Genomic DNA, 23238 nt, shown 5'->3' with positions numbered 1-23238 from the left:
CTAATAGTTATTTCGAGACGACATATTTTTCTGTGTCTTCTTCTGGGTATTGCATCTGTCAAGTGTTAGAAAGGTTCATCAACTTGTCCACGCTCACGGTGAATTCTCCAGACACTATCTTGCAGGATTTCACACAAGTTGTTTCTCGGGGGCTGCCAGGAAATACTCGAAAGTTCGGGGAGCAACTGACTTGGAAATTTGTGTTCTCACATGCAGCCCCTCTGGATAATTTCAGGAGAGTTTTGTGCAGGTCTGAGAACAGCTGTGCAGCAAAGGCTTCAGGCCAGACGTGAACCTTGCAGTTCATAGCCAGTGTCTTTACCCCAAAGCTCCGGGGATGCCTCCAGACATTTATTTTCTCAGCAGTGGCAGTGGATGTGCAGCCAGCAGACTTGTCTTTCTAATTGAATCCATCCAATAATGTCTTTTCCAGCATGTAATGAGCAATGCAGCCCGGCACTGACGCTGGTGTGGTCACAGACTCTCAGCCTCTTTGAGTCTTCAACCTACATCCCAGTAAGTCTTAAAAATGCAGGTGATTCCAGAGGAGATCAAACTCTGGACGCTTGTTATTTCTATCCCCGTCCTCGATGTAAATCTACACATGACTTCTGTTCTTCAATAAGATCTTAGCCTGAGGGCAGAGTTGTCATTATTTAGCCATGCAAAGTCTGATGTGGCTCAGGCTAAGCTATAGTGTAGCTGAGTTTATCCCACCAATATGTGAAAACAATGCTGCTATCGGGAGGATCTTCTCGTCACAGGAGAGCGTCGCCTCGGGCTCTCAATAATGTTAAATGGGTGTGAAATAGTCTGTATATACATGTGTATGTGATGCTTATCATTAACTTCGTTTTGTCATGCCCTGCTTCATGTTTACTTATATTAAAAATAAAAACCTTCCTGTGTTCCACTACTTACATATAACAGTAGCTGTGTGGTGGTGGGTCCTGGGGCCTTGAGGGACTCTCCCTTCTGTTCCTCCGCCTGGGCTCTAGGTCGGGTGTAGGTGAAGGTGGTCCCCCCTGCCTGGTATTCTCCTGGGGGGTCCACAGCCCAACGCCCGTTCACCACTGAGGCCCCGGTGCCACTTCTCATGGCTGGAGGAATAAGACAGGGTCGGAAGGTCAGACAGGAGAAGAAGACGATAGTTTAGAAAGATTCTTAAGAAACACCCATGAGACTGGGAGAGTTGTATCAGTACCAGACAGAGTGCTGGCAAGACAAACACTCACACACACTTCACTTCGCTTTTTCTGGGCTCTAACCATTACGAGCTTTATCTGCCCCCAGTCCGCAAGGCCACAGAATTTACAGTCTCAGTTCAGGCCAGCACACACATGCTCATGGGCCAAGTCTCATTCCCAAATCTGCCATTTCCCTGCCAACATCCCACTTTTACTGGAGCTGTATTATTCAAGTAATCTTAAACTGCATGTGCGTGTGTGTGTGTGTGTGTGTGTGTGTGTGTGTGTGTGTGTGCATAATTTGACATCTCTCACCCAGGTAGTTAGGGCTTGCTCGCCTCTCCGTGATGTTAATGAATGTAGCACCCGGTGGGATGTCCAGGATCTTGTGGTAGCCGAGCGGAACAGTGACATTTTGGAAGCTTCCCGTCACCTTCCGACAGGAGGTGTCCTGCCCGCCGCACACTCCGCACTTGTCAGTCACGGAGCCGGAGCCCAGGACGCCGTCGCAGCCCTCCGTCTGGCAGGAGAAGAAGGTGACAGTGAGTGACGGGAAGGACAACGGGGGGAGAACAGGGGTATAGGGGAACAAGGGAGACATGTGGGAGGGGGAGCGGGGAACAGCGTCTCCAATATTGTTGGCGTTTCACGTCCACTGCCAGTGTTTATTTCCCCGTTGTTTGTGCGAATGGAATGAGGCTGAAATCAGCGAGTGAGCGAGCAAATGAGAGAAATTTGGAAAGAGAGAGAGAAAAGAGGCCCAGAGAAGGGTAATAAAGAAAAAAAAGGGATTGGAGACACTCTGAATCTGAATGCCAGGCTTAAATCAGCCTCCAGACGTGAAACTAACAGAGCCAGGTCCTGGAATTTGTCAACCCTGACTAGACAGCAGGGACTCAGAAACCCCGACACGTGTTTAAAATCCACTCACCAGACACTGTCCTTCTACACACACGTCATTTGAGCTGACGTTGAAGCAGGGAGTCCCGTCTCTGACACGCTCGGCCTGACGAACGTAGAACCGATAGCTGGCAGGTCTGCAGGTCAGCTCGCACTGCTTGTCCGCACCAACTGCAAACACAGAAAGACAGAGCAGGGTTCATGCACAACATACGTGTCCGGTGACTGTGAGATGTCCTGTGTGACCCTGTGAGGTTTCTCAGGGACTGGAGAGGAGAAGACACAACAGGGGGATGAACGTCTTTCCATGTGGCCAGCAGTCCGGGGCCAGAACACATGACTGTCATACGGTGAGAGAGTGATTGGATATTTCCCCTGCTGCTCGTTTGCTCGCTCGTGCACTCGCCGCAGCGCTTTCCCAGGAGATGCAGATCCAGAAGTGAGGTAAAACGTACGGTCGAGATTTATGAGAGGAACCCAACGGGCGCGTTCATTGGGGAGACATGTACGTGGAAATGGAGCACTGAAGGAAAGAATCAGAGAAAGAGAAGTAGGGAGAAGAAGGAGAAAAAGAAGAAGAGCGCTTTATGGTAAAAGAGGAAATGAAAAGTCCTTCAGCACTTGGAGAATAAGCCGACAAACAGACGTGTAGAGAATACAGAGGATCTCACATGGGAAAGGGGGTGAGGTAAACACATAAAATGTGGAGACAATAACAAATGTGTTGAAACAGTGGAAGCAGGTTTAAAGGAATAGTTCAAATTTTTCAAAATTTAATGTTGAATGAAAAGAGCTGGACCAAAACGATGGTCTTAACTTGGTGAGTTTCCAAGGTGTTGGTATCTTTATCACACAGGCGAGATGGATATAGATCTTAAAATCAGTCAACCGGTTCCTGTTATCTTGTTTTCAATATCAGAATTTGGAAAAAGCTTTAGATCGCAGCAGACCTTCAGGGTCAGGGTTCAGTCTTTTTAACTTTTAACTTTTCACTCACAATAAACATCAATCAGAGGCTACATGAAGTCAGAGGCATCCTCAGGCCTCACTGAAATCTTACAGGGCTCCTTCCAGACCACAAACCCCATTAACTTAACTTAAATCTGGGTTTTAATGTGGATGCATGTAAATGTTTTGGTCTCACTTGCAAGCAAAAGTTTCAATAAGCAGATTTCTCAAATTATCAGACAGAGATGAACAAATAGGTGATAAAGAAAGGAAGGGACAGTGAGAGGCTTGACTGTTCATCATTTGAGACAGGGGGTGCAACAGGGGTCAAAGACCCAAAGGCAAAGCTGATGCGTGTGTGTGTGTGTGTGTGTGTGTGTGTGTGTGTGTGTGTGTGTGTGTGTGTGTGTGTGTGTGCAGACATGAGCTCATAGCATGAGTAAAGGGTCAGAGATTAGGTTGCAAGAGGGAGGGAGGAGTTTCTGTAATTGGGAGTTCAAGGGTTAAAAGGACAATCCCTGTGCTTCTGAAATTACGACTTCCCGCTGTGGTGTCATATTTCTCTGCTGCATAATGCCAGAAATGTACACACTATTAAATTCCATATAAATACGAGCAGCAGGACATTTTGCCAGGAGTGGTGAGAAAACATTCCACAGTTTTATTATTCTGTCCCTGAAACAAAATGTAAGTTTCCTTCCAAAAGTCTTAATGAAACGATTGGACATTACAAAGTCATCAAACTGCGATTCTGATATTACCTCAACGTGCCACAAAACTTCCATATAATAACACTGAAGATTGTAACACCATGAAAAAACATGGTGTCATAGCTCAGTAAGACATGATACGGGAATAATCCAAAGCTCCTGTACCACCTTCAAAGTCAAGAGGCTCCTCAGAGATAGTCGAGAGCAAAGGTCACAGGTCAAAAGGGTCAAATACCGGACCCCGCCTTCAACCTTGTGTCCAGCGTAGAATTCAAAACCAGTGCAGTATGTCGTCAACACAAAGGAATTCCATATGCTCTCACAGAATAAGTGAGGTGAATTTCGTAAAACACCAAAATGCTTTCACAGGTGTAATACAAGTAGGACAGAGGTCAACATAGAGGGGAAAAGATTGAAAACCTACAGACCAAAGAGAGGGATTAGTCAAACTGGACTGTTTAGATGCCTTTTCATTGTTCTGTTGGTTTTCATTCCATCAGGAAAGAGAAGGTTTAAAATGAGTATGTCAGTGGGAGAGAACCACGAAGAGAAAATATCTTCTATCTAAAATACGTACATCTGCCTGAAGGCTGAGCTGAGATTCTCAATTTAAAACGTTTAAGTTGCGACTAAGACATCGTGGGCAGTTTTGTGTCTTCAATCCATGGTTGTTTGCATGACCCAATAAGTGAAGACATTGCAGACAGTATTTAAGTTGCTAAGTGGTGAGGAATCATACACGTTACGCCACTGACAAGTTTCTAGTGAAATGAAGGTCATGTACACTAGGTACAACAATTTGCTGATAAATATTAAAGGTTAAAAAAAAAGTACACTTCAAAAAGTCAAAGCATGTTATTCCGATGGTTAATCACAACATGGACCACACACCGTGGCACAGACGGCCCGCTTCAGTTCTTGTTTATAAATATAATTCGGGAAATGAAGTTGTCCCACGGCATTGGTATACATCAGCTCCACTATCCTTAAATCATTTAGCCAGAGTTTAGAGAGCAGTGACAAGTTCACTAATATAAATCAGAGGTAAGTGAATTCTGTGAATGTCTCTATCATATAATGAGAAATAGTTTCATCAACATACAACAGTGTATCGTCAGCATACTGTGTGCAGCAATGTTCTGGTACCAATTAAAGAATGTGGTGAGTCTCTGATCTTCTTTGTGACAAAACAAGGAAACGTTGGACCTTAACTTTCATTAAGACAAACTAAATTAAATATAAAAAGATTAAATCTTTTAAAACTAGATTAAATATAAAAAAAAGAATATGATATATATTCAAACTCATTGCTCACGTTGACTCCGACCTTCAGCAGCAAACTGCTTTATTTTAATGTTATTTTCACAGAAAAGGAGAAAAAGCCTCAATATATCAGTAATATATGTACTTTTTCTATTTTTATTGATTTTACCGATTAATGTTCATGATTTTGAATAACCAACAAAGGTCAATCTAATTAACTATGTATCACGAATGTTAAGAAAATCGGAAAATCATGAGAATCTTGCGTCCTGTCCAAACTGTTATTTGCTACTGTCTAATAACTGCAGAGACAAATATACAGTACATGAGAGAAAGAAAAGAGAGGGGAAGCTAAAAGTGGGAAATGTGTTGCCACCCAATCACCCTTTGCCTCCCTCTCTCTCTCTCTCTCCATATTTTTAATCTTCACCACCTTCATGCTCCATCTCCTCTTCTTCATTTCCTGTCCTGATGTCATGCTCGAGCGTCCTCCCACTCTTAATCACCCTTAATCTCCTCTCACTATTTTTGGTCCTTATCTCACATTTGTCTCTCTCTACTGCTCCGCTCCGCTTCTCTGCTCCTCTTTTTTCCGCCTCCATCTCTGGACTCTCTTTTTCTCTGCCACTGTCTCCCTCTCCCTCTCTGAGCTTAGTGTTCAGACAGTGGAATATATCTTGTCTAAATATACTTCCCCACTATCTCTCCGTCTAAACCAACTCCAGCAGTGACAGAGAAAGAGAGAGGCAGTGGGACAGGAAGAGGGGAGGAGCGGGGGTGCATAGAGGGGATGAGGCCTGCACAAAAAAAAAAAGAATATTGAGGTAAAACAACACCTGCACGTGCAGCGATTTACAAAACTACAGTGGTTCTGCTTACAGAGCGGAGCATGTGGGGGGAATTAGTCAGCACCATCGCTTCTGTGGTTTCTGAGTGCATTGGCAGCTTTATAGTTTAAACCTCCAGTTCTAAACCATAGGCCGCAGTACTTAGCAAGTCATATATAACAGTGTTGTCACCTCCAAGCCATAGTAACCATACACAGAGTGGCGGGAGCGCAACATAAATACTCATGGGGAATAAACGCAACAGCGTCCCAAACAGATGAGTGCAGCTGGAGAGAAATTTACTAATATACTATTCAGTGTCGAAAAACTCTCTCACACACACACACACACACACACACACACACACACACACACACACTCCTCACAGCCTCCAGTGTGTTGATGGGAAACTAGATATGAAGGTCTGGGCTGCGGCCAATGGGACCGGACTGAAGTAAACAGAGCGATAGAGTTTACTTAGCAGAGTGGAAAAGGATCATCTCCAGCACAGACCGAGTGTGTCTGGCCCAGCTGACGTCATCTGCGAAAACTTCACAGTAAAATAACCGAGCTGTGTCTTTCTAATGCACGTACCATGATTGATTTGATTTACGCCCCTATCAGAGGTTGTCTGTCTGTTTTCCTTCCCCTGCTCTCTCTCCTCTGTCCGGGCCCCGTCCCCGTCCCCGGCCCGGCAGAGCTCAAGGACACAACCGGTTTAAAATAAGCTAGGCCGGAGAAGAGGGCAAGGACTTGGATTCAGAGGGAGACGTTTTAAGAGCGGCTCAGTTCAGGATAAGTACAGCAATCATACTCTCTCCCCCCTCGATAACACGCTGGAGCAGGGGTGGTGGACATGAGGAAAAGCCCCTGTGTGTTTATGCAGACATTCTGACTCCAGCTGAGAGCTACTGATACTGATGGACGGCATGCATCGTCTAGATCTGCCTCCTTCCTCAAACTGCCCTCAGTCTGCTCCTGTAATTACATAAAATGTATAAAAAAAGATCCTCCTAGACTGAAACCTTTTGTTCCATTGGACAAAAACAGGAAATCAAACAGCAAAACACCTGCCTCTTATATTTCAAGTGATCGGATTTGGCCATTTTAATGCAATGTTGTCAGCAACTATATTCACTGGATTACACAGAAACAGATGTTTGCCATCAGGCTCCGCTGTCCAAAAACAAATGCTCCTCCACTTATTTTGTAGGAAAATGTAATATATCTTCAAATATTGTGATATTTTATTATTTCATTCATACTACCCACGCCTACCTGAACGTCTTTGGCCTTTGAAGAGGAAGCTGGAGTAGCTGGAGGAAACTATTAAGTTATACTCCCGGGTGTTATTACTTTACTATTAAACTTTGGGCAAATTTAAGTCTGACACAGGAAAATACAATGATTGAGTGTAGCACATTTCCAAAGTTTTCACTTCCTTCATCAGACTGGCACAAAACACTGTTGTATTTGTTTATAACTGGAGGTCCAGTATGCACTTTCTGGCGCAGCGGGCAGATGCAGAGATCACGTGTTTTTGCTTTGCACACATCAACGCCCGCATCGGCCCTGACTCAAAAATGCTCCGTTGACATCTTCTTCCTTGTCTTCAACGTGTATCACCACTTTTTCAATCCATTTGTGAATTATCAATAATTCGCCCACTCGCTCGTGGTGAATCCCGCGGAGGAGGTTTGTATTTGGGGCCTGAGCTGGAAAAACTCTTTAGAGAAAGTCCAGCGTTTGCACAACAGCCCCTCTGGAGAATGTGGGGAGATTATCCGGAGTTCAGTGCACATCTGAAAGCAGCTAACTTCATCTGTGGGTAGTTAGTGTGCAGTGTTAAACTTGTACAGTGGCTTCATCCGAGCGTTTCCACTAGAAAACCTCTTCCTGCTGTGGTAGGTAACGAGGCTGATGGGAGCGGTGAACCATTACACTAACGCTGAGGTGCTGGAAAAGCTAAACAATGAGCCTAGAGTGGAAACTGCAGAGCTGGGTAATTATTCTCTGCAGGTCTGCATTATGCGCGACCTCCGTTTATCTAATATTAAAACAATGAGGAGTGCAGCTTTAACCTGTCATGATAATATTGATTGTGTAAATCTCTGTTTTTAATGGGGTGTGCTATGTGTATTTGAACAGTGTGTGTGTGTGTAATAGTGTGTTATGCGTGTATTGTCTTAAGATGGAATGAAATCAAACTGATGAACGCAGACGAACTGTGTTGCTGTTCTAGTGCGTCTGGCTCTGCGCTCTCACACTGAGCGTGTTGAGTAACTCGAGCCAGCTGTTACAGTGACCACAGACAGATACACAAACATACGTATGCAAACATTTTTCCGCATATTATCTTGGCTCCATTAAGCCGCTCGGCCGCGGGGCCAGAGCACTCGCCAATAAAGTCGCACTGTAAATACACAGAGGCCCGTACACATATTTTCTAAGTGCGATGACGAGTACATGTTGATATCATCCCACAGCTGCGTTTCCCCTCCTCTGTTTATCTCTCCCAAGTTTGACATATTCTCTACATCCATTCTTCCTTCTCTGTAGAATTCCTCAAATTTCTGTTTGTCTCTCTTCCTCTTTCTTTTCCTGGCGGCCGTGGAAAACAAAGATAAACAGACACAATCTCCACTGGGCTGAACTTTTGTTCTCTTGCACAAGAAAGTAAACATACACGCACACACACATACAGAGAAACAATGACACCGACACACACACGTGCACACACGCGGACACAGGCATTACTGTCTCGCTTTGCTCCCAGCGGTCATGTGACGAAACACTTGCATCCCATCACCTCTCACCTCGCTCTTCGTCTTGCGCTCTTTATCTCACTCACTAGGAATCTGAGTGCTTAGTCAGAGCAGGGAGGAGAGGAGAGGCTCGACGGGAGAGGAAGGGAGAGAGGGATGTGTTGAGCGAATGAGAGGAAAACAGCGAGGAGGGAGAGTGTGTTGTGAAGAGAATAAAAGCAGAGTGAGTTCCAGTCATTCTCTTTTCCTCCCTCGACTCTCATCACGCTTCATGTAGATGTCTGCCTGCTCCAATGAGAGGAGGGGATTGTGGTGGGTTGGGCCAGCTACAGGGAGGCCTGCACTGATGCCAGAACAGCACACGTTTTATACTGACCTCACCTCTCCTCTCCTCTCGTATTGTGCAGCTGAACCCCTAAACTACTGTGTGTGTGTTAGTGTGTGTGTGTGTGTGTGTGTGTGTGTGTGTGTGTGTGTGTGCGCGTGTTACCACAGCAGGCCTCACCCTCAGTGAAAGGCTCCCAGTCGTAGAGTCGACCCATGAACTCCTGGGTGTTGAACGCTGCACACTGCTCCGCCCTGGAGTCCAGCGCCCCACCTGCACACACCTGGAGGACAGAAACAGGCAGAGAGAAGTCAGCGCCTCACATTAACATAATATGAAATCAATCAGCTCGTAAACCTGTTTCTCTCCCGGTCCCCAAAGACCCGAGGGTGGAGTGGGCTGCTGCAAGTTAAAGTGAGGGGAAAACAGCTAATAAAGAAGAGGAGAATTAACTCGAGATCATAGCGGTAAGTGCAACCATTCCATACCCGCGTACACAAACACACACACACTGACACACATGCACGCACACACACTGTCTCCATGCTGCTTTTGGCAGTTGGCGAGTGTATTAGGAGCATATGGAAATAATAGACTTTTTGGAAGAGGCAGCTCACATAAATCCACTGTGACTTTCAGTGCGTGACCACAGAATACTAGTGACTGTGTGAGCATGTGTGTGAGTGTGTGTGAGTGTGTGTGTGTGTGTGTGTGTGTGTGTGTGTGTGTGTGTGTGTGTGTGTGTGTGTGTGTGTGATCTCATGTCCAACTTGCGCTCATTCAAGACGAGCTGTAGAGTGGAAAAGGTTTTAGCATAACTGCACTTAAACATCAGCTGAAGGATCGTCACAGACACGACCCTGCTGGTTCATACTGTACTGACCATAACTCAGAGAGGTTTAGCATAGTCCTGGGACACACACACACACACACACACACACACACACACACACACACAGACACACTCGCACACACTTTGTCCAACACGGCTCACACATTCAACTTCATCTGTTATTGTTACTTTGGGGAAGCAACAACCATCCGGCCTGGTCAAAAAACCCACTGAGTTTACAACCCTCTGATATACAGCAGAGTTCAAACACATACACAGACACACACAGACACACACAGACACACACACTCTTGCATACCGCACACAGAGCTCTCGGATTTCCCTGCAACTCTTGATCTCAGCTCCACAATCTTCTCTTCTCTCCCCTCCGCTCTCTTTCTTTGATCGGTCTCTCTTGTCCTTTTTATTTTTTTTTTAACCTCTCTCCGCTCACACAGCTGTCACAAACAGCTGGAAAGCTTCTCATCTAGGGAGACGAGAGCGAGGGAGTAGTCCATCTACACACGCACACACACACACACACACACATGCGCTCCCACCAGACCCACACAGACAGTTCCCATGTGAACCCACCTCTTGTGACAAAGTGTAACTAAAAGACTCTCATGGATGAAACGTCAAAGCATGCACTCATCGACACCGGCCTCGCAGAATTTCACACAGTGAGAAGGAATGCTTGTGGCCGTCACATCACCGGGCGCTCACATAGGGATCATCTGTTGTTTTCTGTTCTCGCGAGGTGTGAAACCAGCTTGTCAAACTTTATGTGCTGTGCTCTGCATCGGTTTCACGCTTCTGAAACAGACTTAATTTTGTCTTTCGAATTTATGGCCGCTCCTTCTTAAGCCGCTTACATGCGAGTTGGTCGGAGCTGCATCGAGTGAACATGTGAGTGTGTGCAGGCGCTTGAGGGTCAGCATACGCACGTGACCCCCCCCCCCCCCTCAGTCTGCTCGGATGTTTGTGAGAAATGCGGTTGGTAATGGTAGTAAATATTTCTGCTGGACATAAACATGTTGGGCCCCCATTATAAACTGGATAGTTTCTGTGTATCAGTGCCTGTGTGTGTGCGCGTGTGAGGCCATAAACAATGATTGGACACCAACCGCAGACACATGTACAAGGACGGGGAGTGTGCAGCGGTGGGATGCTTCAGTTAAAAAGAAAAGAACGAGAGAAGGCGCCTGCTGACAAGATAAAAAAGGGATGCAAAAGAAAAGAAAGAATGCAAGAAAATGTCAAGTGTGTTCATTCATGCGTCTGGGTTTGTACGAGAGCTACAGGGCGAGTGGGTTCTCCTCCCAAAAGAGTTTAGGGTGTGTAAAAACAGAGGGAGGCTAATGGGCTGAATGAAAGCCTAGGGAGAGGAGGTGAAGTGAGAGTAAAAACAGGAGCGAGAAAAAACCTTTTCACTGGTGTTTCATGGTTCTGCCGGAGAATTTGTGTGTTATTGTAAAGGCTGGAATACTCTATAGTTTTACCCCCCATTTACTGTGAGCTCAGGGTCAGGGGGTCTCCTCATAACCGCCGAGGAGAGAGGGAGCGAAGGGACAGGTGGAGGCGTGGAGCGACAGAGGAGACAAAAGAGAGAGAGGCAGATATTGAATGGGCAAAGACAGAGAGAAAAGGATGGAATTAAAAACATCTAACCCACAGGAATGTACTGTATGTACCAGTCACAACAGCTCAATCACTTAGCAACATAAGAAAATTAAGATTTAAAGTTTTTCTGGCCTCATTGTAGTTTATTTACCTGTGGATTAACCGTGCTGTATATGAAGATCCAGAAATGAAGCTAATATACCAGATGTATGAACGCCACCGTCTTGGGGGATGGAGCCGTGGTATCAAGGTCTCATTGATTCACGCGACCAATCATAAGTCAGTCTCAGCTGTCAATCATGATTCAAATAAAACTTAGCGGAAACATGAGAACTTGCATGACTGTGATAAGCGCTATACTAAAATGACAGAAACAATCGTTGAGCTATAAATATCATTACTTTGACTTTTTAGTTTACTATCTTCTGGCTCTTTGTGATAAAAACAACATTTCATAGAGAGGAGATGGAGTTTTGAACTGAAGTATGTCAGTGGCAGGATGTGACTAAAGTACTCAGGTACTACTTAATACTGTTTTTATATGTTTAGACAACAAAGTGTGATGTTGCCTATTATGTAATCAGATAGTTCCTGATTGAAATCCCATATAGAACAATTCTATTTTTATTTTCTCTATCCTTGTAGAGCTATTTGTTTAACATTTAACGTTTATCTTTTGTTCAATGTTTAGAAAAGGGAGTTTGCTGAGTCTGTTTTGTATTTCTGCAGGTACAGTATTGTTTTAATGTTGGTATCCAAACTCAAGTACCCCGCTGACACTATGGACACATCCCCTTAAACTGATTTATGGTTCATAAATAGAGAGAAATAACACACTGACTTTTTAAAGGTGATTCATTTTTACTCGATTAACTATGACAATAACAGTCACCACCTGTCTGCGTCTTATTCTGAAAGTTGTGTCAATCATTACCACTCCTCATGGAAATGAGTCAGTAAAGATAACAATGTGCTCGGTGAAGTAATGACTGGGAACATGGAACGCTGCGATTGCATCGGTGAAGTAACACGAGGCAAGTGGTCACACGAGAGGTCGACGATTCAGACAGGATGTACACAAGTGCAGCCAGATTACCTAAAACACTTCAGAGGTCAAAGTGAAAGTTGGTCATACGCCCTCACTGCACAGGGAAAGTTCACTGCAGAGGTCGGTATGTAAACTGGTGGAGGTGTACAGTGGATGGGAAATCGTTAGACCTTTTGCCTTCATTTTCTTCTTCAAAATAGGTTTGGGAAACAAAAGTGACGTCTTTCACAATTCTGCATTTAACTTGGTATATACAATGATACAATTACAGATAAGACTGATGATTAAAAAGACCAACACTAAAATCTGGATTTCCTATTATCCTTTTTATATTCATTCAGACGATCACAACTCATCTCTGAAACACTGTACTTGAGAGGGGGCAGCTCAAAGCCTCAGTTAGGCTTATATAACTAAACATGAAAGCAGCATGAGCTGAAAGATGTAAAAACTGTCTCACCCTGGACTGACAGGCTGAAAGATGGAGCAGAGAGCAGGTGAAAGAAAAACAAATCCAGCTGCTGAAAGAGAGCCTGTGTTTTTGTACAGGAGCTGGCAGATGTGTTTTTACTGCCAGGGAACAAGGAGGCCAGAGAAAGTCTGTGTGTGTGTGTGTGTGTGTCTGGGTACAACCGCCTGAGGGCCAGGGACTTTGTTTTGTGCACACACAGACAGACACACATGAAATCGCCACCCACATAAACATACACAAGCCAAGTTCTTGATCACATATAACGCTACCACGTGTAACGCAAACACCGACCCACACAAGACCTGTGAGCTTTGAGGAGGGACGGGGAATATGTGGGAAAAAGCAGGAACCTTTGGCCGCATGTTAGTTTCCGTCTGGGAGAGTCCAGGTGACGCGTCCCTGTCGCCGTCCTCATCACACAACCGAGAGTCGCCTCAATACCACATGCAGGTTAAGGCTGGCCGGTCATTCCTGAAGCATTACACACTCAGACTAAACAACCTACGGCTGGTCCCTGCAGCCATAAATCAACATCCGTCACACGGCAGGAGTAATGACTGCATGCTACACAAATCCATGACATGTGTTGATACTGTATGGGCGGGTGTGTGTGTGTGTTTGTTCTCAGCGATTAACATCCTCTGGCTAATCTCGTGGCCGAGGCCGTGAGTCGGAGGCTTGCAGGGCACCACCCTGACTCCAGCCTTAACCCTGGTCGGGGGGGCTGGGAGTCAGGAGTCGTCCGGAGGAAACGTTGCTCATCTGTCAACAACAGTCACAGGAGTGAAGGAGGAGGAGGGGGGGAGGAGGGGGGAGGAGGAGGCATCGAGACAGTTCAAGCTTCGAAACAGTGTTGGAGGAAAAGAAAAGTCAAGAAAAGAAAGGAAATATGTAAAACTCAAAATAAACACTGTAACCACAAGATCAATAAATGAAACAAGAACTTGGCTCAGAGGCACAGACCAAGAAAATGTTTCCACGTTCCACTTTTCACCTCACACCTCAACACACTCACATCATATTTCTACAAACATATATTTTATGCAAGGTGATAACTTCACTTATTTCAATAATAACACATCAAAGTGAGAGATTGACACTTGGAGAGTGTGAACAGTTTAGCTTTTTTTTCACGTTGGACTAATTTCCACAAACAGATCCCTAAATCCAGACTCAGCCTAAAAGAGCCTCTTCCGTGTCATGCTGCTTCTTCTGCCTGGAAGCTTCTGCACCTGGATGTAAAATCACTAAACTTGAATTCAAATCACTGCTGCCGACGCTCGGGGCTCCATCGTCAGGCTGCTCGTGTTCTGGAGCATTTTCTCCGACAGTTTCATCCTTTGGATTGTTGTGAGTCTCTGTTTTCATTGTTACTGTGATGAAACCGTTTGTATGGTCGGATGTGAAAAACAACTCATTCTTTTACCATTGCATTTTTGTTTATTTCTTATTTTGTGGCTTCTTGTGTTCTTTGTCCTCTGTTCTTTATCTCAAACTCAGTTTTACTGATGTTGGCCAGGAAAACTGAACCAGAGATGTTTAATCGAAATCAGACTTTTCCCAGCGGCAGTAATTACAACAAGATCGATATAGATTAGGTAGTGAAACATTTTTGTTACCATTATTTCAGAAGATATATATATATATATAAATGTAATCTTTACAGTTTAACCATGAACATATTCATAATAAATGCTGAATAAATAATAGCCTGTATTTGTATTGTGTTTTTCTTCCGGTTAGTTGATGCCCCTCATCCACCGTTGATTATATCAAAAGAAAAAACAATCAAAACCAAACATATGGAACTAAAATTAAAAACTAACATAAGATCTAAACATAAACCCACATCTTCTGTAGGTTGCTGATTCTGTCAAATAAAAGGTTTTGTATTGGTGCATATCAGAGAAGGTTGAGCCGGAACTGCAAAAAAGACCAAAGGAGATGAAAAGCCACATGAAAGAGAGATTTTAAGGAGAACTCATAGAAAACAGGAGCAAATGTAATCAGTCTTTAACAAGCAGAGACGTACCTGGTTTCTGTTGAGAAGCAGCTACCTCGACTTATTAAAGAAGCAAAGGACCTGCACATGAATGAGAGCATGTGTTGGACTGTTTTTGTGAATGTGTGGAGCGGAAATCCAACACATCTGGGCCTGTTTGTTGCTCCACGACAACAGCAGTGGCATCGTGTGCACTCAGTTGTTACAGCAGAGGAGTGCAGCTCTGTGCTGACAGTCGTGATAATTTATTAAACGCTGTGTAATGACGGATCGCATGACTGCTGCAGCCTGAAGCCACGTTAAGTGAGTCAGGTTGGTAAAACATAAACTCCTCAGGTTTCAGCTGCAGCCGTGAGATCAGTGACCTTCCTCAGTGTAAACTCTAACAATAACTTTGTGTTATGAGTCTGCTCAAGGGCAATGTGTTCAGTATTAGAAGAGGTGGAGTGATAAATCACATGTGATTGTGAAGCCTGAGTTTAAATACTTTAAAAATCTATCCAAAGAAATGACTAACTACCATTAAACAAATGCAACAACAAACTCTTTGTAAAGCAAACTATATGATATATGATGGGATGATTCATAGATCAACAGAAAAACTGTTTTATCACTGATGGATTGCTGCACTTGATTTTATAACCCTATAACTAAAACTGTGAAAAGATGCCGACCATGCTCTGGTGGCAGCTTCTGCACCATGAGGATTCAAATTTGGTGCAGATTCTGATCAGGGGGCGGATCCAGAATTTTCTTACCCACTTTCTTTAACTTTATGAGATGGAACTAATATTTCGTTTTATATTTACACCAATTTTCCAGGAAACTAGAATGACTCTCTGGAGTCTATATCTCCGCCAAGGCCAAACACTCCCCTTAAATTCAATCAAGCTGCACTAAATTTCACACACTCATGGATAATTTATTGGCACCTTCCCTGACGCATACCGCTTCCTGGAAGTTTGGAAGTAATCGGTTGAGTTTTCTTTTTTGTGATATCTTGCTTGCAAACAAACCAACAAACATGTGAGAGGGGTGAACACATGACATCCTTGGTGGAGGTAATAAGGGAACTTATATCTATGAGTGTGTACATTTGGTGCAGCTTGAATGAATTTTAGGAGACTCTAGGGCCTTGGTGGAGGTGTGTTCTCTAGTGTATTGTATTAATTGCTAGCCAAAATATTATCAGTGGCAGCCTGGAACCATATGTCGCCTGTGAGGTGAGATCCATGGTCAAATGGCACTCTGCTGTGAGTCAATATTAACAACTCCGAGCTTCTCTCATCTGGATTTCAGCAGATGAACAGTAAGAGGACACTGATCAGAGCGATGTTTACTCTCCCCTGTCCCCAGTGGGAATTAGGCCCCGGTGTCCGACGGTATCGATCTCATTAGTCCGCGTGTTGAAGTGCTACCTACACTCACCTCTAAAATCCACATGCTTCTCATCTGCCCTCACTTCATGTTGCAGGGCCATGCACTGTCAGTGACCCTCCGTAAATATTTACTCCGAAGAAGAGGACAGCAAAAAGAAGTGAGAGGAGATTCACCGGAATCTGTGGATGAAACACTTGAAAGACAGAGTGTAAAGGACGAGAAGAGCAGAGACGTCCGCTTCAAGCTGCAGTGTCTTCTTCTTGTTTTCCTTTCAGAGAGCTTCTTCTCAAATTCCACCTTTTCCTACCCTCTCGCTCTGACAGAATAACTTCTTCTCTGGTTACACTTGCTCACACACACACACACACACACACGCTCGTACTGTACACACAAACTCTCACACACTTCACATTTCCATGAATCCCTCTCTTCCTCTGGCACAAACTTCCTCTTGTTTTTCCTGCAGGATTTGAGTTTTCTCCCTGTTGCATCTTCTGACCATCCCTCCTGTTACTCCTCGTTTACCTCCTGCACAATACAACTCTCTCTCTCTCTCTCTCCCTTTCTCCCTCTCTCTGTCTCACACAGATACACACACACACCTCTCCAACTTGTAATGTCATGTTTTATGTTTTGGAGACTTGCTTTTTGGCACCTTTTTTTTACCCTTACTAGCCTCCATCTCCCTCCCCCTCTCCACCTTCTCTGTCCCTTTGCCCTTTAGCTCACTCTCCCACTACTGTGTGCAGATTTCTAAAAACAGTACTCTCTTTCACTACTACTTATACTTACCCTGCCCACACAAACATGCACACACGCACGCACGCACACACACACATACACACACGCACACACACACGCACACACCCCTTCCCCTTTCGCCCTCCTCATTTCCTCTGTCCCTCTCCTGGTTCCCCATTTGCTTCTACGCAACAGTAAAAACACATGTATACACAGCCAATCACACTTGTGATGGGCCTCAGGCGCGCAGTGTTATGACAAACACACCTAATAGATAATAGCATGTGTCACATTCAGTCTGGTTCACTCCCTACCATCGCAAAAACACGCCTGCACACACACACACAAACACGCACTGACAAACACACACATGTATGTACAAGCCTGGGCAAAGTCCTGCATTCATCAGAGCTTTGAACCGCTCTTCAAGCAATGATCGGACGTATAAAAATGCGAACCAACAATCCACTGCAGGAACAAACAAGGCTGGAGAGCAAGCGCTAATGTTGAGTAAATATGTAACTCAATGAGTCAGGCTCAGTCCTCAAAGGACTGCTATTAGCACTGCTGGCACACAGGCGGCCTGTACGCTGCCAGCTGCTAAATCTGTTTTAACAGAGGGACTATCGCCCAAAGTCAGATAGCGACAGAGAGAGAGGAGGATGAAAGACGACGAGAGGCTGCCAACTTATCTGGAGAGAAAAAGTCAAGGGCTCATGAGTGCCAACCTGTCTCCAGACTCAAGTGTCTACTTCCACTCAGTGACAGCCACATGTAGAGTGAGTGTGAGAGGGGAAATGATTCTGTAGTTGTGTGTGTGTTTGCGTGTGGGTGTGTGTGTGGTATTACTTCATATCTATCTTTTCACCTCCCTCTACAGTCTCACACAAATCGGACCTGCTGCCAGTGGCCTCCAGGCATAAATAACCTGATCACATGTCCTTCATGAAGTATTTTTGTCCCCATGATCAAATCTCAAAAGGGGACTATAGATCTGTTTCTTTCAGTTTATCTCATCTCTCTGTTCCTCCATCCATCATGTGCAATATCTCGCTCGTGGTTGTTCCATTTTCCGTGAAAGCAGAGACGGAATCAAACTTTTTATGATTGCATTTTGTTGTTTTTAAAAAGAAAAACCACTCTGATAAGCCCAAGAGAGATACCTGCCATTAGTTGGTCCAAGTGATAGTCCACAGAGGATCCAATTATATGTCATTAATGTACAATTCCTGATTTAGCAAGGTCAACATTCAAGTCATTCCTTCCTTGTGTTCTGCAGAAATGATTGGAAAACAAAAATTCTTCAAGGCCTAATCCGATTTCAGGCGTGGCCAGTGGTACCCTTGGCTCCACCATTAAACCCCCCCCCCCCTTGGTTCGTCCTGAACTGTACATCTAAACATGGTCTAAACTTTTGGGACTTGAAGGACAACAACTAAATCAAATCTCAGTCCTTCAATACCTGACTTTTAACAATCGTAACTTTTTTTTTTTTACATAGAAAACTAACTTCTTAATGTTGAATGTTGTTTTAAAATGTGTTGTTTTCTGATGAATAAGACATTGACGTCCATCCATGATACATGACCCTACATGTGTCATGCATAACTCCAATGATAGTAAAAATCTGTTTTTGGTTTACGGGTTAACTACTTAACTCTTCTCTAAATAAAGATGCAGGAGCTGTTCTGTGTGTGCACTATGAACAAGAATACCTGGTACCTGGTAGAGCATGGAGTGAGTCCTCCACGCTTAAACTGTTTCTTTAAATAAAGACGAAATGCCTCCAAAAAATATACTCTGAAAATCTGTGACTTTCCATGTGTTGTGGCTCCTCTTTTATTTCCTGACACAAGAGTTGATTGATGGTATTTAAAACAAAAAATAGGCAAATACAGTGGAAAATCCAACTGTTTAATATAAAGCAGCCACTGTAAAAGGTGGAGAATGCGTGAGCTTGTCAGATGTGGTATGCTGGGATGGTGCATCTGATTAACATATGTGGAATTTTACTGTATTCGGTGCTCTTTCAAAAATGTTTTTTATGTCTAAAATATTCCAGCGTACCAACAGAGACATTATTTCTACCAAGATATTAGAGAAATTAAATCGCTGGTAGGACCTCTGAGAAAAACACCTGGTCAGTAAAAACTCCCAGTGTGGCTGAAAGGCTCTATTCACTCTCAGTCGCACACTTAATTGAGTGAAATCGAGTGTGGCATTCCTGTGTCAGTGAGAGCTGAGTTACGGCAAGGTCGCCCTCACTTTCTCACCTGTGTGTTGAGAGTGAGTCTGGCCCGACCGACACCCCCGGCGCGTCTGTGTCTGGCTGCTCTTCTTGGCAACATCGACACACACTTTGATACTGATACTGTTTTCACTGTGCAGCTCTGAGAGGTACAGATCCTCACTGCAGGCCCCGAGCCAGGCCGGGAGCCACTACACGCTGCTCAACACACACTGTTCACACGCAATAACCCCGCAGACATAGGCAGACACACATATGTGCAGTCACAACAATCACGTTAGCTTCGCACTACAGAGGTGTGTGCACTGGTTGTTACCCACTATGCCCTGCGGTGGCACCAGCAGGTCGTTTCCATCCGAGTGCTCAGAGACAACCAGCCAGTGTCGGAGCCGGGGAATGATCTGCCTATCGAATCCTCTCTGCTGACCTTCAGCTCCTCGTTTTACAGACGTCTAACTGTTCCCTTCGACACATGGCGTGCATATAAATCAAGAACAACTGCAGGCTACACACAGATGAGGCAGAACACAGCAGAGGTGAACATTTGGCCACCTGCAGTGATTTACTGGTGCTAAGAGGATGGGAAGCCAATAAATTAAGGTGATCAGAGAACAGGTTTTACCTGTGAGAAGCACCTGCGGTACTCCTTCTCCGGTCCAGAGCATCTGATGACCGGAGGGGCTCCTCTTCCACCGTCCCGGTCTGATTCCCCCCCCAGGTGAGGGACGTGGGGGTGCTGCAGAGGGTAGATGCTCCCCTCGGGCTGGGCCTGCGGGCTGAAGCCTGGGTGGAGCTCCCTGTCTCTGTGCACGGGGCTGGGGCGGTGGAGGGAAGTGGAGAAGGGCGAGGCGATGGCGTGGGAGTTGGGGCGTGAGAGAGGAGCGTTGGGAGGGGGTGGAGCGGTGACGGAGTGCCAGTCAAAGCGGTGGCGGCTGGATCCGAACGGCGGTGAGGAGCGGGAGAAGGAGCGGGAGGACGGGTGCTGCTCCCTCCCCCTCACGTGCTCTGTATGGGAGTGTGAGGGTCTGTCAACATGGCGGTGAGGTTTGCCAGGCGTTGCGGTCGTGGCGGGCACCTCCTCGGCAGCAGGGGGCTCCGTGCTCTCCTGCTCTACGTTCCTCCTCTCCTCCTCTCTCCTCACCACATGCCTCTCTTCTCCATCACTCCCCCTCTCCTCCTCTCCCCTGTTGTTCTCTGCCTCATCTTCAGCCACTCCAGATGTTGGTGATGCTGTGCCGTTGACGGTGTGGCGAGCCTGTCGGTTCGGGCGGTGCAGAGGTAAAGAGAAGGGGACCCTGCCGTACCCGAACTGACCTGGACGGATGCTGGATGACCTGTAAGCCAAAAAGAAGGAGAAGAAGAACCAGGAGATAATACATTCAGAGAGAGAGATTTACAGAAGAGCAGAAAGAAGCAGATGCAGAGTGTTTGAATGTCCTGTATAATTACAACCGACATGAGCGGGCAGTAAATAACCCAGTAGATACCAGAAGCAGAGACGGGCACAACTCCAACACTCGGAATAATGAATTTTATCTGATGCACAAACAAGGCAAACACTTAAACTAAGAGCAAGACGTGGACATGGAACAGTGATCCGAGGAATCAGCGGTTCTTTTATTTGGTGTAAAATAGTTTTTCCTTGTATTTTGTGATTGGATGCAAATCTGTTCTGATTCTACTCCAATGTGGTTGCTCTTGCTGCTCATCCTAGAAACCAAGTTCTTTTTATTTATCCCAAACAAACAAACAAACAAACAAATAAACACTGTTGCTAGTGGCAGTGATGCAGAACTCAGGGGGCCGAGCAAGCAATCGTGAAAAGCTTCCATTACCAAATCAGTTAAATCACTGTTTATAGCTTTTGGGTTAAATAAAACGATTTCACTACTAAGAAAACAATAACATTTCTGAGGCTGATCCAAATAATGTGTCAATATTGAGTTAAAAACAGCGGGTAACAACGGTTATATTTGTGTTTAAGAAAACCAACGTACACATACAGACATAAATACAACAATTCATACAATATATGCAAAAGAAAAGTCCAAGTTGAGATATCTAATCTAAAAATAAATATTTGAGGGATTTCTTTGAAATGTGACTACTTGAACTCTCAGTAGCTGCTCTGGAGCTTTTGATCAAATCACGCCGCATTTTTCTGTGGCTGCACATGTGGCAGATGTTGCAGATGTGGCCCTTTTATCATGGAAATGCAGATTTTCTCAGTTATACTCATCCATGCTTAGTTTTAAAAGTGCTCAAAAGAAATGGAAAAACTCAACATCTGCACCCATCACCACTGGGCACCTCCATCTGCTGAGGAGGATTGTGTTGTGTGATATGACTGAAAGCTCTGGAACAGCTGCTAAATTGACCTCGTAGAGCACTTATTTTGTCTGGCATGACTTTGGTGGGTCAGTGTAATTTCTTGTTACTTATCAACCTTTAAACATGAGGATATTAATTTATGTAGTAAGCTTAATTCTGTCTCACCTTCTCGCTGGCAAACCCTCCCGACTGGGGGGGACCGACCTCCTGCTTCCACCTCCTCCACCCCTCACTGCTCCTGGATTGGTCGGTCTCCTGATGACCCTTGCCGGCTGGGTGTATCCATGCGAAGGAGCGTGATAGGGAGATCGGTAAACGGACACATGGTCCTGATTTGTTGGGGGGAATTCTTGTTGGTAAAAAGGGAGCGATGGGTTAGCCTGTCCAGGAACAGGAGCTCCTCCTTCTCTTCCTCCTCGTCCACCTCCTCCTCCTCCTTCTCCTCCTGTGGGGGCATTCCGATACAGAGACAATCCTGGGTTGTGATTAGAGGAGATTGGCGGGGAGTGATAAGGTGGATGTGGCCCAGGGAAACGAGGGGGGTAGTAGGGGAACCCAGGTGAGATAACAGGACCTCCTATACCCCCGGGCAGATACCCCGCCCAGTTAGGTGGGGAGTGGGAGAGGGGAGGGGACTGCGGAGGAGGTAAACACGTCCTGCTCCTCTGTGAGACGCCAACACCGCAGGTCTGGGAGCATTCTGACCACTCCCCCCAAGCAGACCACACCCCATCCACAGGCTCCGCCTCAAACACCTGTCTGGACCGTCGGCCTGTCACCTGACACACGGATTAAAAGAACAAAACAATATTTTAGGAAATTTTCAACTGATTATTTTCTTTATGAACTGAAAGATTATTAGCCATTAAACGCTAACATCTAACAGATCACAAGCTCCCAGAAATCATCTAAAGATTACATTTTTTTCGTCCAAAGAGCAAATAAAAGTTTTCACAAAATATTTTGTTTTGCACATTTAAGAATTTTAAAATAGAGAATTTTGTTGCTTTATCAATATTCAAAATATCATAAAAGGAAGAGGTTTAGTTTTATGCAGCATATACAATTATTGAAAATCGTTTTTTGCTACTTTTTAGACATAAACAAAGTAATAAGGAATATGACTAACTTTAGACAAGCACTAACTGTGACCTTAACTCTGCTGTTAAAACTGCAAACCTTGGCAATATTTTAAAGAAGTACTTAACTTAGCAAAGCTATTGCCACTGCAAAATTTTAAATCTCTGGAAAGACTTATTTCTTCACAGTAACTGAGTCGCCTGATGAGCTGCAGTCTCGTGAGTTTCCTTCCTCAGAGGCCAAAATATATAAGAGCTGAACCCTTCACAGTTCCCTCAGGATTAGGAGAGACTCAGTAACCTGCCAGCAGCTTGTGAGCAAATGAATAAATCCACATGAGCTGGTGTCATACAGTATGTACGCGCTGAAGAGACGACATAATCAGAGCTAATCTGGCTGTCAATTTGTGTTTGTATATGTATATATTTGCAAGTGTGTGTGAGTGTGTGTGTATGTGCCAAGTCAGTCCTTGATCCCTTCCTCGGTGGCTGTAGATAAATGTTTCTCCTCTCATTTAATAACTGAAGCTTTGGCCAGCTTGGCAGATCTGCAAACA

General features: G+C 44.9%; 1 protein-coding gene across 1 annotated transcript in view; it reads right to left on the bottom strand.

Moving 5' to 3' along the window:
- The window catches only part of adamtsl4 (ADAMTS-like 4), a 35016-nt gene that overhangs the window by 7588 nt on the left and 4190 nt on the right, over window positions 1-23238 (bottom strand). The window contains exons 3-8 of the mRNA XM_062399767.1: window positions 21768-22381; window positions 19894-20605; window positions 9106-9208; window positions 2119-2258; window positions 1503-1707; window positions 922-1100 (exon numbers count right to left, since the gene is read on the bottom strand). Coding sequence (XP_062255751.1) covers window positions 922-1100; window positions 1503-1707; window positions 2119-2258; window positions 9106-9208; window positions 19894-20605; window positions 21768-22381 — 1953 coding nt within the window. The remainder of the gene's footprint in view (window positions 1-921; window positions 1101-1502; window positions 1708-2118; window positions 2259-9105; window positions 9209-19893; window positions 20606-21767; window positions 22382-23238) is intronic.

The sequence above is a fragment of the Platichthys flesus genome, chromosome 11 (genome assembly GCF_949316205.1).
Source record: "Platichthys flesus chromosome 11, fPlaFle2.1, whole genome shotgun sequence".
NCBI lineage: Eukaryota > Metazoa > Chordata > Actinopteri > Pleuronectiformes > Pleuronectidae > Platichthys > Platichthys flesus.
The sequence above is the reverse complement of the archived record's forward strand: the minus strand, read 5'-3'. Positions and strand labels throughout refer to the sequence as shown.